The 21,973-nt window shown below is 39.9% G+C and overlaps 2 protein-coding genes across 3 annotated transcripts in view; one reads left to right on the top strand and one right to left on the bottom strand.

Annotated features, from left to right (window-relative positions):
• The window catches only part of PIK3CA (phosphatidylinositol-4,5-bisphosphate 3-kinase catalytic subunit alpha), a 39,961-nt gene extending 31,726 nt beyond the window's left edge, over window positions 1-8,235 (top strand). For both annotated transcript variants that reach the window (XM_034438936.3, XM_034438937.3), the window contains 5 exons: window positions 1,533-1,611; window positions 2,483-2,653; window positions 4,231-4,348; window positions 5,158-5,309; window positions 6,803-8,235. In XM_034438936.3, coding sequence (XP_034294827.1) covers window positions 1,533-1,611; window positions 2,483-2,653; window positions 4,231-4,348; window positions 5,158-5,309; window positions 6,803-7,073 — 791 coding nt within the window. In that variant the 3' untranslated portion in view covers window positions 7,074-8,235. The remainder of the gene's footprint in view (window positions 1-1,532; window positions 1,612-2,482; window positions 2,654-4,230; window positions 4,349-5,157; window positions 5,310-6,802) is intronic.
• An 8,752-nt stretch (window positions 8,236-16,987) lies between these two features.
• Window positions 16,988-21,561, bottom strand: LOC117678794 (uncharacterized). Its single transcript, XM_034440296.3, has 2 exons — window positions 20,342-21,561; window positions 16,988-17,056 (listed from the first exon to the last, which is right to left on the bottom strand). The coding sequence occupies exon 1, from the start codon at window positions 21,508-21,510 to the stop codon at window positions 20,377-20,379; it is 1,134 nt and encodes a 377-aa protein (XP_034296187.1). The 5' UTR covers window positions 21,511-21,561; the 3' UTR covers window positions 16,988-17,056; window positions 20,342-20,376.
• Between the last annotated feature and the right edge of the window lie 412 nt (window positions 21,562-21,973).

Below are 21,973 nucleotides of genomic sequence, written 5' to 3'. Positions count from 1 at the left end.
CTCAACTGATTTTTTTCCTGGCAAATTTCTTTTCTTTTCTGTTTTTTTAAGGAAGAAATTTTATACTTCATATTTGTATGAAAACCTCTGGCAAAAACTCATATCATTTCCATTTAGATAGACAGTGCAATTGATTTACAGAGCATTGGAGACACAATGAGAAATAAGTGGAATGGGGAACTTACAGCCTAGGGAACAACGCTGATATCATAGTTGAACTTCCTCCTAAATATTTGGGGATCCTACAGTGTTCTTGATGAAGCACTGGGTGGAATAGATGCTTTGTTCAACAGAGAAGCCCTTGCAGGGACATTGCTGTTTGTTCCTGTTCTCTTTTACTCTGATCTAATAGGATCAGAAAAGAATTACCTTTGTCTGGCATGGAGTAAATACATGTATACAGAGTATACATGCAGTGACTGCTATAGGTATATTCTCTTTTGACCAAGAATTGAAGTTATTTTGTTGAAGTTGAGACCTGACCATAACATTTGGTCATCTCTGCCTCTGTCCTCCATAGTGTCTATCACAAAGTTTATAAATGTTATTCCTAACCTTGACATCTCTGGATTAAAACTGGATGATAACATCAGCTGGTTTAAAAGTCTTTAAAGTAATCTTAATTAAAAAAAAAAATTATTTATTTTATTTATTAAATTTATATCCCACCCTTCTCCCCGAAGGGACTCAGGGCGGTGAACAGCCGAGAATTAAAATAACATACAATATAAAAGTTAAGATAATTAAAAATAAATTAAATTAAAAGGCCTCCCCAATTTAAAACCTCTAGCTATACAATTAAAAAACTAACCCATAAAACCTATTCAGGCCAGGCCGGCTTGCTGAAATAAAAACGTCTTCAGGGCCTTACGGAATGTGCGGAGATCCGGAATCAGCCATATTCCGGGAGGTAGCTTGTTCCAGAGGGCAGGTGCTCCCACAGAGAAGGCTCTCCCCCTGTGGGCCGCCAGCCGACATTGCTTGACCGACGGCATCCTGAGGAGGCCCTCTCTGTGAGAGCGTATTGGCCGGTGGGAGGTTATCTGTAGCAGAAGGCGGTCTCGTAAATACCCTGGCCCTAAGCCATGGAGCGCTTTAAAGGTGAGAACCAACACCTTGAAGCACACCCGGAAGACCACCGGGAGCCAGTGCAGCTCGCGCAGGAGAGGTGTTACATGGGAGCGCCATGTCGCTCCCGTAATCACCTGCGCGGCCGCATTCTGGACCAGTTGGAGCCTCCGGGTGCTCCTCAAGGGGAGCCCCATGTAGACAGCGTTGGTGTAGTCCAGGCGAGAAGTGACGAGAGCATGAGTGACTGTGCATAAGGAATCCCGACTCAGAAAGGGGCGCAACTGGCGTATCAGGCGAATCTGATAAAAAGCCCCCCTGGCCACGGCCGTCATGTGCTCTTCTAAAGACAGCCGTGTGTCCAGGAGGACGCCCAATGTTTGATTATATAAAAAAAACAAAGTTTTTAAAACTATATTCAGTTTTCCAAACTTCATCCCTTACATAATGCATTTTTTATCCAGACCTACGCCAGGATATGCTCACGCTTCAAATAATTCGAATTATGGAGAACATCTGGCAAAATCAAGGCCTTGATCTTAGGCAAGTATTCCTAAATTCTGCCAATAGTTCTATTTGTGTTTTTCCTTTCTGCTTCAGTCTAATAAATAATATGATCTTGATCAAGAGTTCGCAACAAACTTTACGTCATCACTTATTATGGCTTTATCAGTTTTACAAATGTTTCAATTTGTTTGCAGCCTCTTTCTTTTTGCAGGGTAACACTGCATTTTATTTCATTCAAGCAGCTCAGGAAAGTACCACTGTGTTCTAATGTTTTGTGTATCTACATTGTACACATTTGCCAAGATTCAAAAAGCCCTGTCAGGCATTCACAGTGGAATAGAATAGAATAACAGAGTTGGAAGGGACCTTGGAGGTCTTCTAGTCCAATCCCCTGCTTAGCAAGAAACCCTACACCACTTCAGACAAATGGTTATCCAACCTCTTCTTAAAAATTTCCAGTGTTGAAGCATTCACAACTTCTGGAGGCAACTTGTTCCATAATTAATTGTTCTAACTGTCAGGAAATTTGTCCTTCATTCTAAGTTCCTTCTCTCCTTGATTAGTTTCCACCCATTGCTTCTTGTCCTACCCTCATTTGAAAGAACAGATCTAGCCCTATACCACAAAGTGTTTGAAACTTCTCTATTTCAGACATGAGTTGGGTGGCTCATGTTTGAAATATAGAAATATATATGCACTGGACTCTTGGAACTATTTGCACAATTGTTTAAAATTTCTTCTTAATGACAATATAGCTCAATGATGGATGTGAAGTTAATTAAATTCCATTAGAAAATCCAAACTTAGTTATTGCAGTCTAGGGTTGTATTTTGTTCGATGGACATATTCATATACTAATATTTTGACAACTGTATCGGAAAACAAAAGTATCATCTTCCTCTTTTAGGATGCTACCTTATGGATGCTTATCCATTGGTGACTGTGTGGGGCTTATTGAAGTTGTGAGAAATTCACATACAATCATGCAGATCCAGTGCAAGGGTGGCCTTAAAGGTGCGCTGCAATTCAACAGCCACACATTACACCAGTGGCTCAAAGACAAGAACAAAGGAGAAATGTGAGTTGAATAACTAACCTTTTTTATTTTCCATCTGTTCTTGATTAAGGCTAATCATCTTGACTTTTCCTCTGCTAAAGACTATTGTGCTCACAATCCAAGGACATTAAGCACACATACTCTATATTCTTCTACACATAAGAGTATAGAACCCGGTGGGTGATTGACTCTGGTCATCCAGCTTCCTTGATTGTGGCTGAGATGTGAAGTTAGGGTGATGTAACAGCATGCACAACCTTGTATCTTCTGAAAATTTCTTCCCCCCACCACCACATAGTTAAGGTTTTCCAAACAAACTTCTAATAAATGCCAGAAGCTGTAAATGTTACAGAAGCTTAGTTGCATTTATGTGATAGACAGTATATTAATGGTGGGTGTTGGCAGCTGGAAAATGCCAAAATACTGTAAAAGTTGTAGTCTTGGAGCTGGCACTGGAATCTGATGTAATGATCTACAGCATAGATATAATAAGGTTTATTATTTCATCACAAAATTATTGGACAGCAGGGGTTCCTCTGAAGTCTGTCAGTGTTGAGAGGTTGCTGGACAAGAGTAAGTGCAAAGGGATTATTTTCTGTCAGTCTGTAAGAGATTTGTGTGATATCTTCTTGGCTGTATTTTCATAACTAAAGCAAATTTTCTCTTTTTCCTTTCATAATGGACAAAGGTCAACATATGATTTTGCACTGTCAATAATAATAATAATAATAATGATAATGATAATAATTTTATTTCTATACCGCCCTTCTCCTGAAGGACTCAGGGCGGTGTACAGCCTATTAAAAGCACAAAGACAAACAACAATTAAAATTATTTAAAATTATTAAATAATTTCGACTCAATATTAAAACCCCCCAAAATTTAAAACATCCAATTTAAAATCATTACATTGATAGCCCGGCCTGGCGGAACAGCAGGGTCTTAAGGGCACAGCGAAATACCCTGAGGTCGGAGATCTTATGCGTTTCCGGGGGCAGTTCATTCCACAGGGCTGGGGCTCCCACAGAGAAGACCCTCCCCCTGGGTGTCGCCAGCCGACATAACTTGGCTGATGGCACCCGGAGGAGACCCTCTCTGTGGGAGCGGACTGGTCGGTGGGAGGCTATTGGTGGCAGAAGTCGGTCTCGAAGGTACCCAGGTCCTATGCCATGGAGCGCTTTAAAGGTGGTAACCAACACCTTGAATTGCACCCGGAAGACCACTAGGAGCCAGTGCAGCTCACGCAGGAAGGGTGTCACGTGGGCACAACGGGTTGCTCCCATAACCACCCGTGCGGCTGCATTCTGGACCAGTTGGAGCCTCCAAGTGCTCTTCAAGGGGAGCCCCATGTAGAGAGCATTACAATAGTCCAGCCGTCTATATTTTGTTAACTTAAAAATCATGCTATTAATACTTTAATTAAAATTGAATCTTTAAAATCTTTAAAAATTAAAAAAAACCTTTTTCTTCTGCCAAAATGTTTGTAAGATTATTACAAGATGGCTACAAGAATTAGTAATTGTTCTACGTTATTTGACATGTCCAAAATAATAAAGTAGTCTTTATCCAAACTAACATTTTTTTTTTATTTTTCCTAGGTATGATCCAGCTATCGATTTGTTTACTCGCTCATGTGCTGGCTATTGTGTAGCTACTTTTATATTGGGAATTGGTGATCGTCATAATAGCAACATTATGGTAAAAGATGATGGGCAGGTAAAAATATTTAAAATATATTCCCTTTCAGTATCTTTATTTAAGGGGTGCATTAATTGTCATATTTTCTATCTTGGAGATATATTTTGTGCCGCTATTGAGGATACTATAGACCTGTGTCTATATTCACCAATTGTTTTCCATTTCATTGGAAACTTCATTGTTTTGGGGAAACCTCTCCCCCCCCCCCCATGGCATAGTTAAGGTTTTCCAAACAAACTTCTAATAAATGCCAGAGTTCTTTACTATGTTTTGAAGAGTGCTAATGTTATAGAATTGTTTTGTACCCTGGCATATGGACTGAAACACCAGAGCAGGTATAACAGAACAACAGAGTAGGAAGGGACCTTGGTGGTTTTCTAGTCCAACCCCCTGCTAAGGCAGGAAGCCCTATACTATTTCAGACAAATGGTTGCCCAATCTCTTCTTAAAAACCTCCAGTGTTGGAGCATTCACTACTTCTGGAGGCAAGTTGTTCCACTGGTTAATTGTTCTAACTGTCAGGAAATTTCTCCTTAGTTCTAGGTTGCTTCTCTCCTTGATTAGTTTCCATTCATTGCTTCTTGTCCTACCTTCAGGTGCTTTGGAGAATAGTTTGACTCCCTCTTCTTTGTGGGAGCCCCTGAGATATTGGAACACTGCTATCCTGTCACCCCCTAGTCCTTCTTTTCATTAAAATAGACATACCCAATTCCAGAAACCATTGTTTATATGTTTTAGTCTCCAATCACATCTTTCTTGCTCTTCTCTGCAAATTAACATTTGCTCTTTCTTCATATTAACAACAGTCTAAAATATATTCTCCATAGCTGTTTCACATTGATTTTGGACACTTTTTGGATCACAAAAAGAAGAAGTTTGGTTACAAACGGGAGCGCGTGCCATTTGTCTTAACCCAAGATTTCTTGATAGTGATTAGTAAAGGAGCACAAGAATGTACCAAAACAAGAGAATTTGAAAGGTGAGTAAGCGGGAATAGAAATGCTATTTGGTCTGACCAAATTTCTGTTGCAGGGTGGTACAAAAATATGACATTATGTCTTATAGAGAAAATGGTATTTGGATTGCCTTGAGTTTTCCTGAATAAAACCTTGTGCATTAGGTAACAGCAAAAATTTGGGTCCAATTTTCAGTTACATTTTTTAGAAAACAATTACATATGCCCATGAGGCGCTGTTGTTACTGTAATAGAAAAAAATCTGGTTAGAAGCCAAAGGGCAACAGTCTGCCATATGATCACAGAGAGATTTCCACAAAAAAAATGTTGCCAAATATTGAAGGTGCTGACTCACATCCTTCTTACCTTTCAGTTAAACTATTGCACTTTGCCTTACATGTGGCTGTCCTTGAAGGGACTTCAAAAGTTTACCTATCACAAGAATATTTGGCATAATACAGTTGCAGTTACTTTGTGGGAGATGCACATAAGTGAAGCTGTTGGTGATTTATTGTTTAGGTTCTTCATATTTTTAGGATCATCTTCTCCAAGTAGAACCTGCTCATTCTAGATAGTCTAGCTAGGAGAGGAGTATTTATAGTGCAGGTACCCACTCAAGGGGATTGGGGCCCAGAAGGTTACTTCCTCTGAGCCCTTTCACTATAGAACAGCTTCCTTCCTGAAAACAGATTAGCTACTGTCTTCTTATCCTTTAGAAAATAGTAAAATTAGTTCTGTTGTACATTGTTTTTGAAAGCAACGATTTTTAATTTGGCACAGCAACTGAGATATTTTCATTTCGTATCTGTTACATGTCATTTTAATATTTTAAGCCACCTAGACAACATAGAAATTACCAAAATAATGACGGTGGTAATTATGATGGTGATGAACCAATCTAGCACCACCTTTATAAGCCTTTGTTCATGAACAATTTAGAACAATTTGCAAGTGGAAAACTTGCAAAGACATATTATCTCTATTATTATCTGTTATTATTATCTCTACACTGAAATTTGCAAATGAATTTGGCACCACCCGTAAGCCTCATATAAAAAAAGCTGTATTTTCTTTTGTCTTCCTGTGTGTATTTACATGATAATTATGCTTATTAATGCTGAGTGCAGAGGTTGTTGGTTGTGACTATTATCAAAAGTATACAGAGCTGAATAACGTAAAGCTCTTTCAAGAGTAATGTTTGTTACTCTTACATTTAAAGAAACTATTTCTCCAAAGATATTCCTTGGAAATTATATATCTTTTGGCAATCAATATGTCTCCAGATGTGTTGGATTACAGCTCCTGTAGCTTTAAGCTCACATGATCTGATTGCGTGATGGTTTAGAATTTGAGGAGTTGTAATCCAGAACATCTGAAGGGTCCTAGATTGCGTCTGTACTGTAGAATTGTTTTCCTTAACACTTAAACAAAAAAATTTTCAGGCAGATAATCTTTTGAAACAGAAGGATGCCTATGTATTTGTTGGCCTGATCTGGGGTGCATTTTCTCTTTTCAAGGTTCCAAGAAATGTGTTACAAGGCCTACCTAGCAATTCGACAACATGCCAACCTCTTCATAAACCTCTTTTCCATGATGCTTGGTTCAGGGATGCCAGAATTACAGTCTTTTGATGACATTGCATATATACGCAAGACTCTTGCCTTAGACAAAACTGAACAAGAAGCACTTGAGTATTTCATGAAACAGATGAATGATGCTCATCATGGTGGTTGGACAACAAAAATGGACTGGATCTTCCACACAATCAAGCAGCATGCCTTGAACTAAAGTAAAGATAACGAAAAACTGATAAGCCTAGTTTTTTGGCTGTTCCACTGCACTGTTGTCTCAACAGCTTAAAAAAAAAACCTTGTTGCATCACAGTTGCACAAACCAAGGCCAGCGTTTGAACTTCCAACAAGGTTAAAAATGCAAAGTTATTTAAATAAAACATTTGTAGTATTTTGAACACTATAAATCATGCATTTCAACATGTAACTTTCCTATATGTGTAGTTGTGTTAATGCCTTAAGTGTAAGAAGGTAACTTGGAGATTTGTTCATCTTGGTTTATTTAATTGGGAATTTATGCCAGCAAAACAGCCCAATCTTTCATATGTCCAGTCTTTCACGTAGTGAAAAAAGGGATTCAGATAAGTTACAGAATAATGAAAAGAAGGAAAGTTTAGCAATTTTGTTCATTGTTTCTAAAAGAGCTTTCTTCTCCCATGAACTGTACTGAGTAAAAAAAAAAAAAAAAAATAGAGGGGATGGTGCCTTTATAATGTCAGATAAATTTGTGGATTTAAGAGTAGTGGTTTTTCTTAGGTTTTGGAGTTTGGATTTTATTTTTTTTCTAACCTAAACCTCAGAACATTTTTCATGCATGCTTTCCAGAGCCTAAAAAAGGTGAGTTATTAGAATTAAAGATTATTTTTATAAACGTTATTTATATAACAGAAACTTATTAATATATATTTCTTTATGTTGATTTTCTGTCATTTTAATTTTACAGACCACTTCTTTGTCTAACAGATTTATATAAACCACTAGACTGATGCAGTGACTTGTAGGATCAGATTTAAAGAATCTTGTGCTGTTCCAGGCATGGCTTCTCTGTATGTACCAAGTCCTGACTTTAGAACCAGCTCAAATGCAGAAACATAGACAATGCAGGGCATACTTTTACTACATCCAGGGATTTATTCAGCACTTGCTGAGTAGATGTTGAGAACTCTCTGTGACAAATTGAATAGGATATGTATGCCTACAATTCATATGTTCAGAAGGCTACTTAAGTTCGGCAGCTGCACAGAGTTTGTACTTGCATTAGGACTCCAGGATGAGGTCAGGGCCTGCAAGTCCTTGTCTGTGCCGTCACAATGGGGAAGGGGAAAATCTTTTGAAACTGGTAACACTTGCTTCCAAATAAATATGACTTGTGATCAGAATGCTCAATTTCCATTGTCTACAACTGCCTTTTCTACCTTTCCATCTGCCAAATCTCTTGGGCTACAGCTGCTATCATCCCTACCCGGTAGAACTACCGGTAATCACTTTGTGATGGGAGTTATACCCAGACATATCTGGAGAGTGCCGAAATGGTCAGTAATAAACATGTTTAAATGCTGAAGTTGAATCAGAACTCGAGCATATTTGCTGAAGTTCAGATGGTAAAGTTAAGCTAAGTGTAATTTAGGAATCTAAAGAGTTTTGACTTATTTTAAGTTTATCCAAAAGGGAACATCATATATTTATAACACTCTTATTAAAGTTGAATAATTCTTAATACCTGTGGTTAACATAGTCAGAAAATAACCTTGAATAGACTGAGAAACAATTGGATGAAAAGGGGAGAATTTGTGTCTTCAGCTTCCTGACCAAAGTAGTACCACAAAGTTTGTTTCCATTGGTAACTATTTGAATGTTCTATAAGAAAATCTATTTATGGAAGTAGAAACTGATTCTTCTTTATGCTAGTTTTGGTGCATTAGAATCACATAACATCTTTCAGGTCTTCCTAAAAATCTCAGGCAATGCTCTTTAAAAAATATTTGGTGTATCTTGATTATTTTTAACTTGCCTTCCACCTCTCCCTTGGCTTTCCTTCCTAGACTGCTGGAAAGGAATTGCTTAATTAGAATAGCCAACAAACCAGAAATAATAATATAAATCTGATCACTAAACAGTCTTCAAAATACTACATAATTCGTAGCATGCAGAACTAACTAATCAATATTTTATAGATAGGTTTGTGCCTGTGTATACTGTATGTCTTTATTGCAATATAAAACTGACAAAAAATTGGCATCAACCAGCATAGTGGCTGGTACAAATTGTTCCATAAATATTTTTTTCTAATATTGTGTATCCTGAGCCCAAGAACCTAAGGTGCCATTTCTTTTATACTAATGTTGTCTCACCGAGTTCATAGGATTTGAAAATGTTCCTGAAATCTGGATATTTGATCGCATTTGCCTTCCCCTCCCCCCCAATAGGTATTCAGAGTGCAATATAATTTGAATATAGTGTGCTGACAGTAGCTAGTAGAATATAACAAATAAATTTGTATAGAACATAAACGGTTAAGAGGCTATATTTCTTGAACAATGTAAACATTTGTTATCTATTAGTAATTGCATCTTGAATTTATTTTTATAAATACAGATAATGAGTATGACAATTATGCACAGCTCTTTGCAAAAATCATAAATCCACGCATCTTGAAAGCTAATGTTGGTACAGATGATACCATAGGGCAGGACAGAGGAATCTGCAACCTTCCTAATGTTGATGAACATTTATTCATTTATTATTTATTTTACTCTATATATATTTCAACAATTTACATGTTTGCTTAAAATATCCCTAATCATTGATCATTTAAGGTAGAGTTGCTTAGGAACCATAATTTTACAATAAATATCTGCAGTGTCATTGGATCCCTTAACCTGCATATATGATTGTGGAAACCTGGAAGTGGAGTAAAAATATTTCTTGGGTTATCTGGACTACTTTTCACCATTCTAATATTTGTCTGAGGCATAATCTGTATGCAGTTAGGATTCACCCACCCCCTACAAAAAAGTACCTCTAATTCTATGCCTTTGATTTGTATTCCCCACTCCCCCCCCAAAAAATCCCTTCATCCTATGGTAAATTGAATGTGAATTTACACTGTGGGACACTGACCATCATAGACCAAGCCAAATCCAAAACCGCAAGAGAATTCTTGGAAGCCTGGCACTCTGACAAGCCTGGAAGCCTGGCACTCAGCCATCAATAGGCACATCTATATACCATTCAAAAGAGACAATCAACAAGCCAAAAAAGGAAACAAAAAGACCAGAACACCTCCCCACCAGCAATCATCACCCAGATGAAGAGAGATTAACCCCACAATTAATCTCTACTAGCACTGATGATGTTGCCTTGTTCTCGTTGTTAGTTGCCAAGTCGTGTCCAACCCATCGCGACCCCATGAACAACTTTCCTCCAGGTCTTCCTATCCTCTACATCCCCCGGAGACCATTTAAGCTCACGCCGACTGCTTCAGTGACCATCCAGCCACCTCATTCTCTGCCGTCCCATTCTTCTTTTGCCTATTTTTTTTACCTAGTTTGTTTTTTATTAGATGTTATCTAGTTTGGGCAATGAAACGTCTGCCAGAAACAACCAAGCTCTGAGAGGATCAAGAACCCCTCAAAACAAATTGTCTTTCAAAAGCAACATTTAATCTGATGTTTTAGAATAGGAAGGATTTTGATCAATATGTTTTTAGGTATCTAAAATTACAACTTTTGTTTCTTAGTCAATGTCTCCAATTGAAAAAAGATCCTCATTTTGCATTACTGTTCACTTGTGATTAAGTTTGTTTCTTTAATACTATAGACAAGGAACAGATACAAACTGTCTTTAGGAGTTATTTATTTAAATGCCATGATGTCCCTGTGTCTACAAAGACAAGAATCATGCTAATCATATTCCCTGTGATATTCTGTGGAAGCAAAAGTTGAAGAGGTTGGATAGGAAGATGAACATCCTTAAAAGTTGGTGTTGAAGACTGCTGGAAATAACCATGGACAGCCAAGAAAAGAAATAAATGGATCAACAAACCAACCAGAGAAACTCCCATGTAGTTGCTAAGACGTGACTATCCAGAAATCTAATGTGCCATGTATTTGTTTTATAGGAATAATGGAAATTACTTTATACCAAACTAGATATTTGATGTGCTTAATTCAGTATTTTTTGTATTAGTAAATAGATGTATCCAGGATTCTTTCCATCCTTTATCTGGAAACACCAGGAATTGAACCTATGAATTTTCTACAGGTCATTGCAGCTGTGCTCCTTCTGATCATAAATATATTTTTATCTAGCATAACAGTTGTGTTCTACTTTTCTATACTGATTGCCAGCACTTTTACTTAGGAAATAATACATACAGTAAGTACTTGAAAATATAGCTCTCCAATATTAAATGATCAGTTATAACCTATAATTTGCTTTCTGGTGAAGGATTATTTTGGATAAAATATATAATATCTACTGAAAATCATTATAAACTTGGTTTGACCTCCAATTTCCTATTTGTTGTTCCAGTGAACAGAAGTATTTTATGGGCACTCTATTTTAAAGTGCTATTTAAAATTTGACATATATTATTGTGATATAGTGTCATATTACAATTCTCAGGTATGGCAATTATAATGATCAAAAATTCAGGTTCAGATTTTAAGAAGCACCAAGTCAGGTTTTAGGTTTTAAATGACTTATCAGCAACTACTATTTCTACCTGGATACATGGAAAAGTAAGGAACTTTGCTCCTCTGTTTATGATCTTTGCTTTTCTGTTGCTCTCTCAAAGTTTTCTGGAATTGTTCTTGCTAGATCCTCGGCCTCCATCCTCTTAAGATGTTTAGAACCCAGTATTGTTGCTGTGAATATGAGTAGACAGATCACACACCTGCGCTGGCAACCAGATACACACGTAGCAAAACAAACTTTGCTTCTGATCTGGAATCCTTCACTACTTCACAGTTCTGTGTGATTTGTCTGTCTTTATTTATTTTATTTATTTATTAATTTAATTTGTATACCGCCCTTCTCCCAGAAGGGACTCAGGGCAGTGAACAGCCAAAATTAAAAAAAACATACAAATGCAAAAGTTAAGATAATTAAAAGAATTAAATCATTGGCTACCCAAATTTAAAACCCCAAATCCATAAAATTTAAAATCCCAATTAAAAAACCATTTAGGCTAGGCCGGCTTGATGAAATAAAAACGTCTTCAGGGCTTTACGGAAGGTCCGGAGGTCCGGGATCAATCGTATTCCAGGAGGCAGCTCATTCCACAGGGCGGGTGCCCCCACAGAGAAGTCTCGCCCCCTGGGGGCCGCCAGCCGACATTGCCTGACCGACGGCACCCCGAGGAGGCCCTCTCTGTGAGAGCGTATTGGCCGGTGGGAGGTTATCGGTAGCAGCAGGCGGTCTCGCAAATACCCTGGCCCTAAGCCATGGAGCGCTTTAAAGATGAGAACCAACACCTTAAAGCGCACCCGGAAGACCACCGGGAGCCAATGCAGCTCGCGCCACGTCGCTCCCATAATCACCCGCGCGGCCGCATTCTGCACCAGCTGGAGCCTCCGGGTGCTCCTCAGGGGGAGCCCCATGTAGAGAGTGTTACAGTAGTCCAGGCGTGACGTAACCAAGGCATGAGTGACTGTGCACAAGGAGTCCCGATCCAGAAAGGGGCGCAACTGGCGTATCAGGCGAACCTGATAAAAAGCCCCCCTGGCCACGGCCGTCATATGCTCTTCTAAAGACAGCCGTGTGTCCAGGAGGACGCCCAAGTTGCGAGCCCCCTCTGTGGGGGGGTCAGTGACTCGCCCCCCGCTCGTCTTTGATATAGTTGATATAGTTTGTTGCAGAAATGCTTATATTCACAGAAGAATTTGAAAAACATGTTAGCATCATTGAATTGTATTGATCTGAAATCACATGAGAAAATTAGAACTCAAGAACAAAGGAAATGAGATGGTTTGCTCATCTCTGGCCTTTTTTTGTTTGTTTGAAAAAAAATACTTTTATGAATGGTCATTGCAAGTTTTCTAACATTCAGTCTTTTTCACTTCATTTTATAAAATGTATATTAATTCTCCATTTTCTGTGTAAGCTTACCCATTTTTAACTGCCTGGCAATTTTCAGACTAGAACTGGATTCTTTTAGGGAAAAACAAAAATACCTGTGTGTGTGTTCACACCTGAAATAGTTTTGCGTTAAACAAAATAATCACTGGCTTTTAAAGTTTTTACAGATTTTAAGTTAACATTGAAAAGCTAAAGAATTGCACAAATTCTTAAGGCACTTATTTGTTGACTTTCTGCATCACAAGTTATGTGCTTTAGGTCTGTTTTATGTAAGACTAGCATTGACGGTTCACTTTTTTGTGTGTACAAGTCGGTGTATGTGGTTATTCTGGCTGCTTCTTCAGAGACCCTACTCTCAAGAGGTACAGAATGAAATGAAATTCAAATTTAGTTTGTAACAAACCTAGCACAAATCCTCCTTCACGTTGGTTGAAGTGAATGGAGTAAATACCAGGATATAGACTGTTTCAGACTAGTACGTTTAACTAACTAGAAGTCTGAACCTTCACACTGCTAAATCTTTAAGCAATTTTGAAAAAGGCCACAGCCTTGGGAATCTATGATGCCTATGAAGAATTTTGTCACACTAGATATTTCTTCACATACTGTGTATAAAAGTGATATTGATGAATTGCTACTTGCATCTTGGTCACATGTTTTGTTTGCAAATATATAATATCTCTCAACAAAAATGTGTAAATCAACATTGTACATGCAACATGCTTTTCAGTGGAATCTTATTTGAACTGGTTGTAGCTCGCTATTGCCTTTCCCTTCAGTGCATTCAGCATGCAACCTAAGGGTAAGATGCTAATGCTAATTGCAGGGGATGCAAGACAGCTTTTCGGTGGCCACATATGCTGAAGGTAGAATTCCTAGTCAACAAGCATTTAGTGCACAGTTTTTGTGTGTGCCTCTTCAAGTCACTCTTGATTCCTAGCAACTAACTAGACAAGTCCTCTGTAGTTTTCTTGGCAATATTTTTTTTATAAGTGGATTGTCATTGCCTCTTTCCTAGGGCTGAGCAAGTGACTGGCCCAAAATTTCCCAGATGGGTTTGTCCTTAAGGCAGGTTTCCAGTCTGATGCTTTAACCAGTATACAAACCTGGCTCTCATTGTGACCTAACTACGATTGATTTGGAATTTTATAGCCCTTCTTTGGTTTTTTTAATTGTATTTTTAATTCCTTAGTGCTATTATGGTAACCCTTTTAAGACCAAAAGGCAGTATTGAGATGTTTGGAGGCATAGTAAGCAATAGTATAAGATTCTCCTGGCTGCACTTTAGTTTTAAAAGAAAAATGAATGTTAGAGAGGTATTATGGTATAGAGAGGTGAATTGTTCATTTGATTTTTAACAATTTCCTAGAAAAATAATTCCAAAATGTGATTTATATTTTGTATCAGTTACAGCAATAGATATTACAGTAGTCCTCGACGTAGAACATTTAACACTTAATGACCCATACTCCCTGCTCTCCCTTATGCAACGCATGGAGCACAGGGTGCCTCAGGGGTGAGGAAGGTCTTCGGAGGCTTAGGCATCTCCCCAAGACACCCCATGCTCCGCTTGCACCCTTGGTCTCTACAAGCCTTTCCCTCCCAATGGTCCCCAGAGGCCTTTCCTTTCCTTGGGTCTTCCTCCTCACTTACCGTATTTTTCGGAGTGTAAGACACACTTTTTCCCCTCAAAAAGAGGGTGAAAATTGGTGCATCTTATACTCTGAATGTAGCCCTGCCCCGCCTCTCAAAGGGAGGTTTCAGAGGCTGAAAAAAGCCTCAGAAATGAAGCTTCAGAGAAAAAAGCCTCCAAACAGAGCTTCAGGAAAAAAAGTCTTTGAAAGGAAGCTTCAGAAAAAAGCCTCCGAAACAGAGGTTCAGAAAAGAAGCCCCCAGACAGAGCTTCCGAGGCTATTTTTCTGAAGCTCTGTTTCGGAGGCTTTCCGAGGCAGGAAATTTTTTTTTTTCTGAAACAGAGTTTCAGAAGTTTCAGAGGCTGAAAAAAAAAGCAAGGCATAGAGCTCACAACCAACGAACCTGTTGCTAAAATTCACCTCTGTGAACAGCTGATTGGGTGTATTCCAGGAGGCCGATCCACCCGCCAATCAGCTTTTTTCTTACTTTCCTCCCCAAAAACGAAGGTGCTTCTTATACTCCGAAAAATATGTTATCTTTTGAAGATCTCCAGACCTCATATTGGGGAAAGAGGACAGGCCATGTCGCTGCCTCCTGGAAATGGCTGTCATTTTCAGTGCACCCACAATTCCTTCTACAGGGCTGTGTAGGCCGCATTAAGGCAGCAAAATGTAACAGTCTGTCCCTGAGCCATGGGGCAGCCTCATGGAAGCGGGCATTTTGGCATGCCCATGTGGTTGGGCCGAAAGGGCCTCACTTCTGGGTTGCTGCTCTGTGGGCAAGGAATGAACTGCTCCGTTTTGCTGCCTTAACACAGTCTGCATAGCACTGCAGAAAGTTGCAGCACTGTATAGACAGTGTAAAGGCAAAAAAAAATAAAAAATGGAGCAGTTATGTCCCTGGGCTCTGTGTCAGTCCCACAAAAACAGCCACTATTTTAATGCACCCACAAAGAATTGCAGGCACGCTGAGGATGGCCGCTTCCAGGAAGCAGCCATGTGGCCCAGGGACTATATAGCCTGACCTCCTTTCCCAACATGAGATCCAGAAGTCTTCAAAAGCTAAGCGTGTGATGGGTGACAGGTATTAGTAGGCTCAAACCTTGCAGGGTCCCGGTGAGGTGGAATGAGGGGGGAGAGGTAGGGGTGCTGCAGCAGCTGTAACTTCAAAATAGACTCATAAGTAGCTTTGAGGAGAGGAATCTGTTATAACATTGAATGGCTGTTAAGTGACCAGTCGATCTTGAGAACTACCTGTACAGGTAGTCTTTGGCTTTCAACCACAATTGAGCCCAAGATTTCTGTTGTTGTTTGAGTTTTGCCCCGTGTTATGACCTTTCTTGCCACAGTTGTTAAGTGAATCGCTGCAGTTGGTAAATTAGTAACCCAGTTGTTAAGTGCATCTGATTCCCCATTGCCTTTGCAAAAGATGATCACATGACCTTGGGACACAGCAATGGTCATAAATATGAACCAGTTGCCAAGCATCTGAATTTTGATCGCATGAATCATGGGGATGCTGCAAACGTAACTGTGAAAACCGGTCATAAGTCACATTTTTCAGTGCTGCTGTAACTTTGAGTGGTCACTAAATAAACTGTTGTAAATCGAGGACTTCCTGTATTACTTCTTGTCTCAGTTTTTAATTATGTATATCTTAACTGACTTTATCAAAAAGACGACTGCTCTGACCTTAAATTTCTTCACCCCTTCTTCCTGGGGTATGAAGAGCTAGGTTTTTTCATACTAAAAGTAAAGGCTTTTTCAAGTCAAACTTAATGCCAAGTGAAGTTCCATGAAGTTTTCTTGGCAACAATACAAAAATTGTTTGCTACTGTTTTCTTCCTGGATGGATGGATGGACAGACACTTCCCAAACTGGTCTCCAATCTTTCAGTCCCTGAGTCTTTCCATTAGAATAGAGTAGAGTAGAGTAGAGTAGAGTAGAGTAGAGTAGAGTAGAGTAGAGTAGAGTAGAGTAGAATAGAATAGAATAGAATAGAATAGAATAGAATAGAATAGAATAGAATAGAATAGTTATTGGCCAAGTGTGATTGGACACACAAGGAATTTGTTTTGGTGCATATGCTCTCGGTGTATATAAAAGAAAAGATACATTTGTCAAGAATCATAAGGTACAACACTTAATGATAGTCATAGGGAACAAATAAGCAATCAAATCATATTAGGAAACAGTCAATATAAGTCTTAAGGATACCAGCAACAAGATTACAGTCATACAATCATAAGTGGGAGGAGATGGGTGGTAGGAACGATGAGAAGGTTAATAGTAACCTTTAAAGAGACCTGACCCTGCTTAGCAAACCCAGACAAAAGAACAGCTTGGTGCTGCCACCTGTTGAGACATTTTCATATTGGTGTAAACAATTCCAAAATTAAAGAACACACAGAGAAAATTTGGAGGGAATAATCTGAATTTTAAATGATGTTCCAGGGATGGTGAGATCTTGCACAGTACTGGAGATCTGTAAAGAAAAAATGACAGAAAAACATGAATCTTTAAGATAGTTGGATGCTGATAAAATTGAAAGTTTAGGGAACTTCCAGACATTTTCAGTATCTGGGATATCAAGTCTCCAAAGCTATAATGGCAATAATCAGCACTACAGTACTAAGGAAATCCGGCACTTTCTTCTCTGTGCTATAGGATGAGATGAATTATCCGACTTTCCCACTGAATACACAGGAAAAGTACACACAACATTTAGTCACATGATCAAAATTCACCCGCTTCACCACTATGACGGTTGCAATGTCCCGTGGTCATGTGATCCCCCTTTTTGTGACCTTCGGATAAGCAAAGTCAATGGGGAAGTCACTTAACAACTTACTAATTTAACAACTGTAGTGATTCACTTAACTCTGGCAAGAGAGGTCATAAAATGGGGCAAAGCTCACTTAACAAATGTCTCAATTAGCAACACAAATATTGGGCTCGATGGTGGTCATAAGTCAAAGACTCCCTGTAGTCCTCAACTTACAACTAGTCGCTTAGCAACCATTCAAAGTTATGACCGAGCCCAAAAAAGGGGCTTGCAACCCAGATTCAAAGTGCTAACAGCTGCCCCACTGTGGTCACATGACCTCATTTTTGGAAGCTCAGCAATTAGTCCATATTTGCAGCCAGATATCCGCAGGAATCCCATGGTCACCTCACTGATTTATAAGCTTTTTTTTCTTAGAAATCAGCATTTACTTTTGACTTCCGGCTCAGTATAAATAAAACATTGGGCAGGAATCTTACACTATCCCCAAATTTTTTTAAAAAATGCTACCGCCTGGTTACATGATTGAAATCCCAAACCCTTTACGAGCCTTGACTGCAGAAAAAGCTGGAGAATACTTGCTTTATATTTTTGTAATTTTTATTCTTTTTTATATTTATAATCACTGAATATTTGTTTTATTTTGATGTAAGCTGCTCAGAGTCCCCTGAACTATAAGATAGGCAGCAAATAAATTTGATAAATAAATACATAGAGGGAATGTACCCCCAGTTACCAAAAAAATAAAATAAATGACCATATCTAGAAGATCATTCTGACAGGCTAAACTACAATTAGGATTGATTTAGTTCTGGCTTAAATGTCCTGTAAAGTCATCCACTGGAGTATATAAATTACGATTGATAGCTTAGCATAATTTGTGAATTCTCTGAATTAGCAGTGCCCACAGCAAATGGCAATGGCCATATGCGCATTTTCATGCGGACATGAAAAATAGCCAGTTAGACCCAGATGCTGCATTTCATCTCACAAGATGGTGCTCGTTGATCGAAAAAGACCCTGCACCTGTGGGAAAAAATGCTAGAATGATGATAAAACATGCTCATTGTCATACAAGAACATAGAGCTGGTGTCAGGCCTGGAAGCCATCTTTTTTGTTGGATCTTCAGGCCTACCACATGTGGGAAACTAGGAGGGGGAAATTGTATGGAGCATAGGTGATATATAGTCATAATAACATTTCTTTCTCAGGGAGTCAAGGCCATCTTGCCCTGCACCTGGAAGGCTGGAACTGGGAGGCATCTCCAATTGGGACGGTGCTTGGATTGGTCATGTGATGTACATGTGGGTGTTGGCCAGGGACTTGGAAGGGTCCAACCTTCTGCTAAAGGCAGGGGACCTTATCCTCCCAATCAAACAGTTGTCTAGTATATTTTTGAAAACTTCCAGTGATGGAGCACTTGCAAATACTACAAGTACCCATAAATATCATTACTTCTGAACACAAGTGCCCAGGTCACAGCATTTGCATGCTACCATTCTCTCCCCCATCACACACACTATGATTTGCAAGGAAAGCTAAGTTAAGGACTTTAAAGATCCAGATTCTAATCCTCCTTCAGCCATGAACACTCATTGGATTTTAGGCTCTCTCTCTCTCAATTCAACTATCTCACGACACTGGTTTTTTTGGGAAGGAGGGAATAGAGAAACAAATCTTACATATATTATCTTGAACTTCTGGATATAAATCTCATGAATACTTTTTTAAACTGGCTCTGACAGACAATGATGTCTGAACCAGCCACCTTCGTCTACTGCCGTGAATCTTTCAAAATAGGCATGGACCAAGTGTGTGGATGGTTTATTTTATTTCTCCTACCGCACAAAATTATTTCAGCTTCTTTCTCATTCAGATACCTGTTTGCAGCGGTGGGTTTCACATTATGTAACCGTGTTTACCCGAAAATAAGACATCCCCCGAAAATAAGCCCTCCCCTGAAAATATTTAAACGCATGTGCAGCCGGTCCCCGCCATTTCCTCTGGTTAGGGTTAGGGAGACAGACCTGGAAATCAGGTAAGATGGCAAGAGGAGCCCCTTCTTGCTTCACACGCCCCAAAATAATAAGACCTCCCTGGAAATAAGGCCAAGTGCTTATTTCAGGGTTCAGAAAATATATATGACAGGGTCTTATTTTCAGGGAAACACGGTACTACCAATTCGCCCCACATGCACCCGATTCGTGTGTGCGCCTACCTTCCATACATGCGCCTGGCCTTCCGTGCATGTGCTTTGCTCACGTGCACGCCTTCCGTGCATGCGCCTGGGCTCAAAAACGTGCCTAAATAGGATGGCATAGGGGTGGGGTGGGGTGGGGTGGGGTGGGCAGGCCCACCCGCAATTTCTGCCTCCGGTGAAGGAGAACCAGTCTGAACCAGCTGAATACCACCTCTGCCTGTTTGGCTCTCATTAGAACTGAGCAGCTGCTCTCTACATGTTCTGTCTCCTTCACTGGTGTTAAGATTTTATTTATTTGTATCTTGCCTTTATTATTTCTACAAAGAACTCAAGGTGGCATAAATATCCACCACATTCCCCTCCTCCTATCTCCTTCAATACAACTCTAGGTTGGGTTGCGAGAGACTGTCTGGCCCAAGGTCACCCAACTGACATTCATGGCTAAGGCAAGACTAGAACTCACAGTTTCCTGCTTCCTAGCCTGATGCTTAAACCACTAGACCCAACTAGAATATTAATTCTTTCTTTTAATAAGTCCCAAATTTGCTTGATATTGTGGGGCCCTTGGTACTCTCTGAGCTTGGTTTTTTTTTGTACAGATGTTCCATTACCCAACAAGGTAACATCATCAGTTCTAGAAGCAAACGGCGGTTGCTTGACATTGCCTTGGCATGCTGTATATGTTGTGCTGAGGTTTACTCAACAAACCATTGTTAAAGCAAACTTTAGTTCAGCATAATGTGAGACCCAAAGGCACACTGTTATTCTAGGCCTTTGAGCTTACCTCATGTGATCAGAGTGGTCATCAGTAGTGCCCATTCAGAACTTCAGGGCTGCTCGGATTGCCTGACAAGCTGCTCTCTTGACTTCTAAAGCTCTTTCGGGTTGGCCTGACTGATAGACTGCTACCTGGACTTGAACTTCTGGTTCTGTCCCATCGTGGTCTAACAACAAATCACAGCAAAAGAACCCATCAAGCAAGCATCTCAGCCAGCGCCGTGCTCGGGCCTCCTGTTCTGCATCCAATCCTGGGTCTGGATCCACCTGCACAATGACTCCAACCAAGGCCACTGGATTGTAATAGATGCAGTTCTTCAGCTTGTGTAGCATTTCAGCCAGTCGATCCAGTTGGTCCCAAGACTTAAGGAAAGGAGCTCTGCACAGGAAGAAGATGAGCTGGGAGTAGATTCTTTCTTGTTGTCTGGAGCAGCCATTTTCATTCAGGAGCTGAGACCTTTCAGGCCACTGGCTGACAGCTTGATCGCAACAGATCACTGAGCTGGTCACATGGAAAGCTGGTATAGGGAATTTTGCAAACACTTCCTGTCGGAAGTTCTCCACCACCGCCTGGCTTTGCAATTCCCCAAGCAGATGCACGTTGCCTCCCATCATAAACTGAAGGGTCACAAATTCCAACTCCAACTTTTCCTCAAGTGGAAGGTCAGACCTGGTGACAACTGCCAACAGGTCTCTGACTAGCTTTAGGCCTGCCTCTTGGCCTTGGCGGTCTTCTTCTGCCGTCCGGCTCTGTCCTGTTCCCACTCGCTCTGTGACTTCTTCCCAGGATCTCCCAGCCTGCCTCAGGATTTTCTTGTGAGTTCCGATTGAAAACCCTCTGAACAAATTTTGGCCTGCCCCAACCGATTCTTCGTTCCTTGTTAGGATTTCATCAGATGGTTCTGTAAATTCTTCCGGTCCTCCTTGAACCTGCTCTTTGATCTTTGGGCGAGCACCAGCCACAAACTCACAGTCCCTTCCATTCTCTTCTGGGATATCTTCATTCAGCTCTGTGCTATCTTCTGGTATTCCTTCTTCTTGCTCTAGAATATTCTCCTGGTTGGTTATCTCCAGCTCTGTGATCTGCTCCTGAACTGTTTCATTCAGCTTCCTACTCTTCACTGCAGCGTTTGTGTTTTGGTCTAAAACCACTTGGATTCCTTCTTCCTGCTCCATAACCCTTAGCTTCCTTCCTCCCCCTGATCATTTCTCCAGGCCCTCCCAGGTCTGACTCCTTGTTGCCTAGACCCCACTGGCTGCCTTGTGTCACAATAAGCGCTGACCCACTCATTCATTGGATGCTGGCTTTGACCAGGTTCATCTTGTGAAACTTATATTTCCCTTTTCAAGCAGCAAAATAATTATTATTTTTTACATAATAAAGAGGGAATAAGTCCACCAGAGCTTTTCATGCTACATTTATTAGCATGTGTTATTCTAATCTAAAGCAAAGGCCAATTGGAACGAAGTACAAATATTGAGGCTAATAGAGTTGACTGTGGCTTGATATATCATAGGGATGCAGCTGTCAAATAATATGGATGTGGCCGTTTCCTGCAATTCCCAACATTATGAAAGATTCTGTCTTCTCCCATGAAGACTCTTGGCAAGTGTCAACATTTCCCCACCATCACCACAC

Source organism: Pantherophis guttatus, chromosome 6 (genome assembly GCF_059756535.1).
Source record: "Pantherophis guttatus breed Tessera chromosome 6, ASM5975653v1, whole genome shotgun sequence".
Lineage (NCBI taxonomy): Eukaryota > Metazoa > Chordata > Lepidosauria > Squamata > Colubridae > Pantherophis > Pantherophis guttatus.
This window is presented reverse-complemented; position numbering and strand designations above follow the sequence as displayed.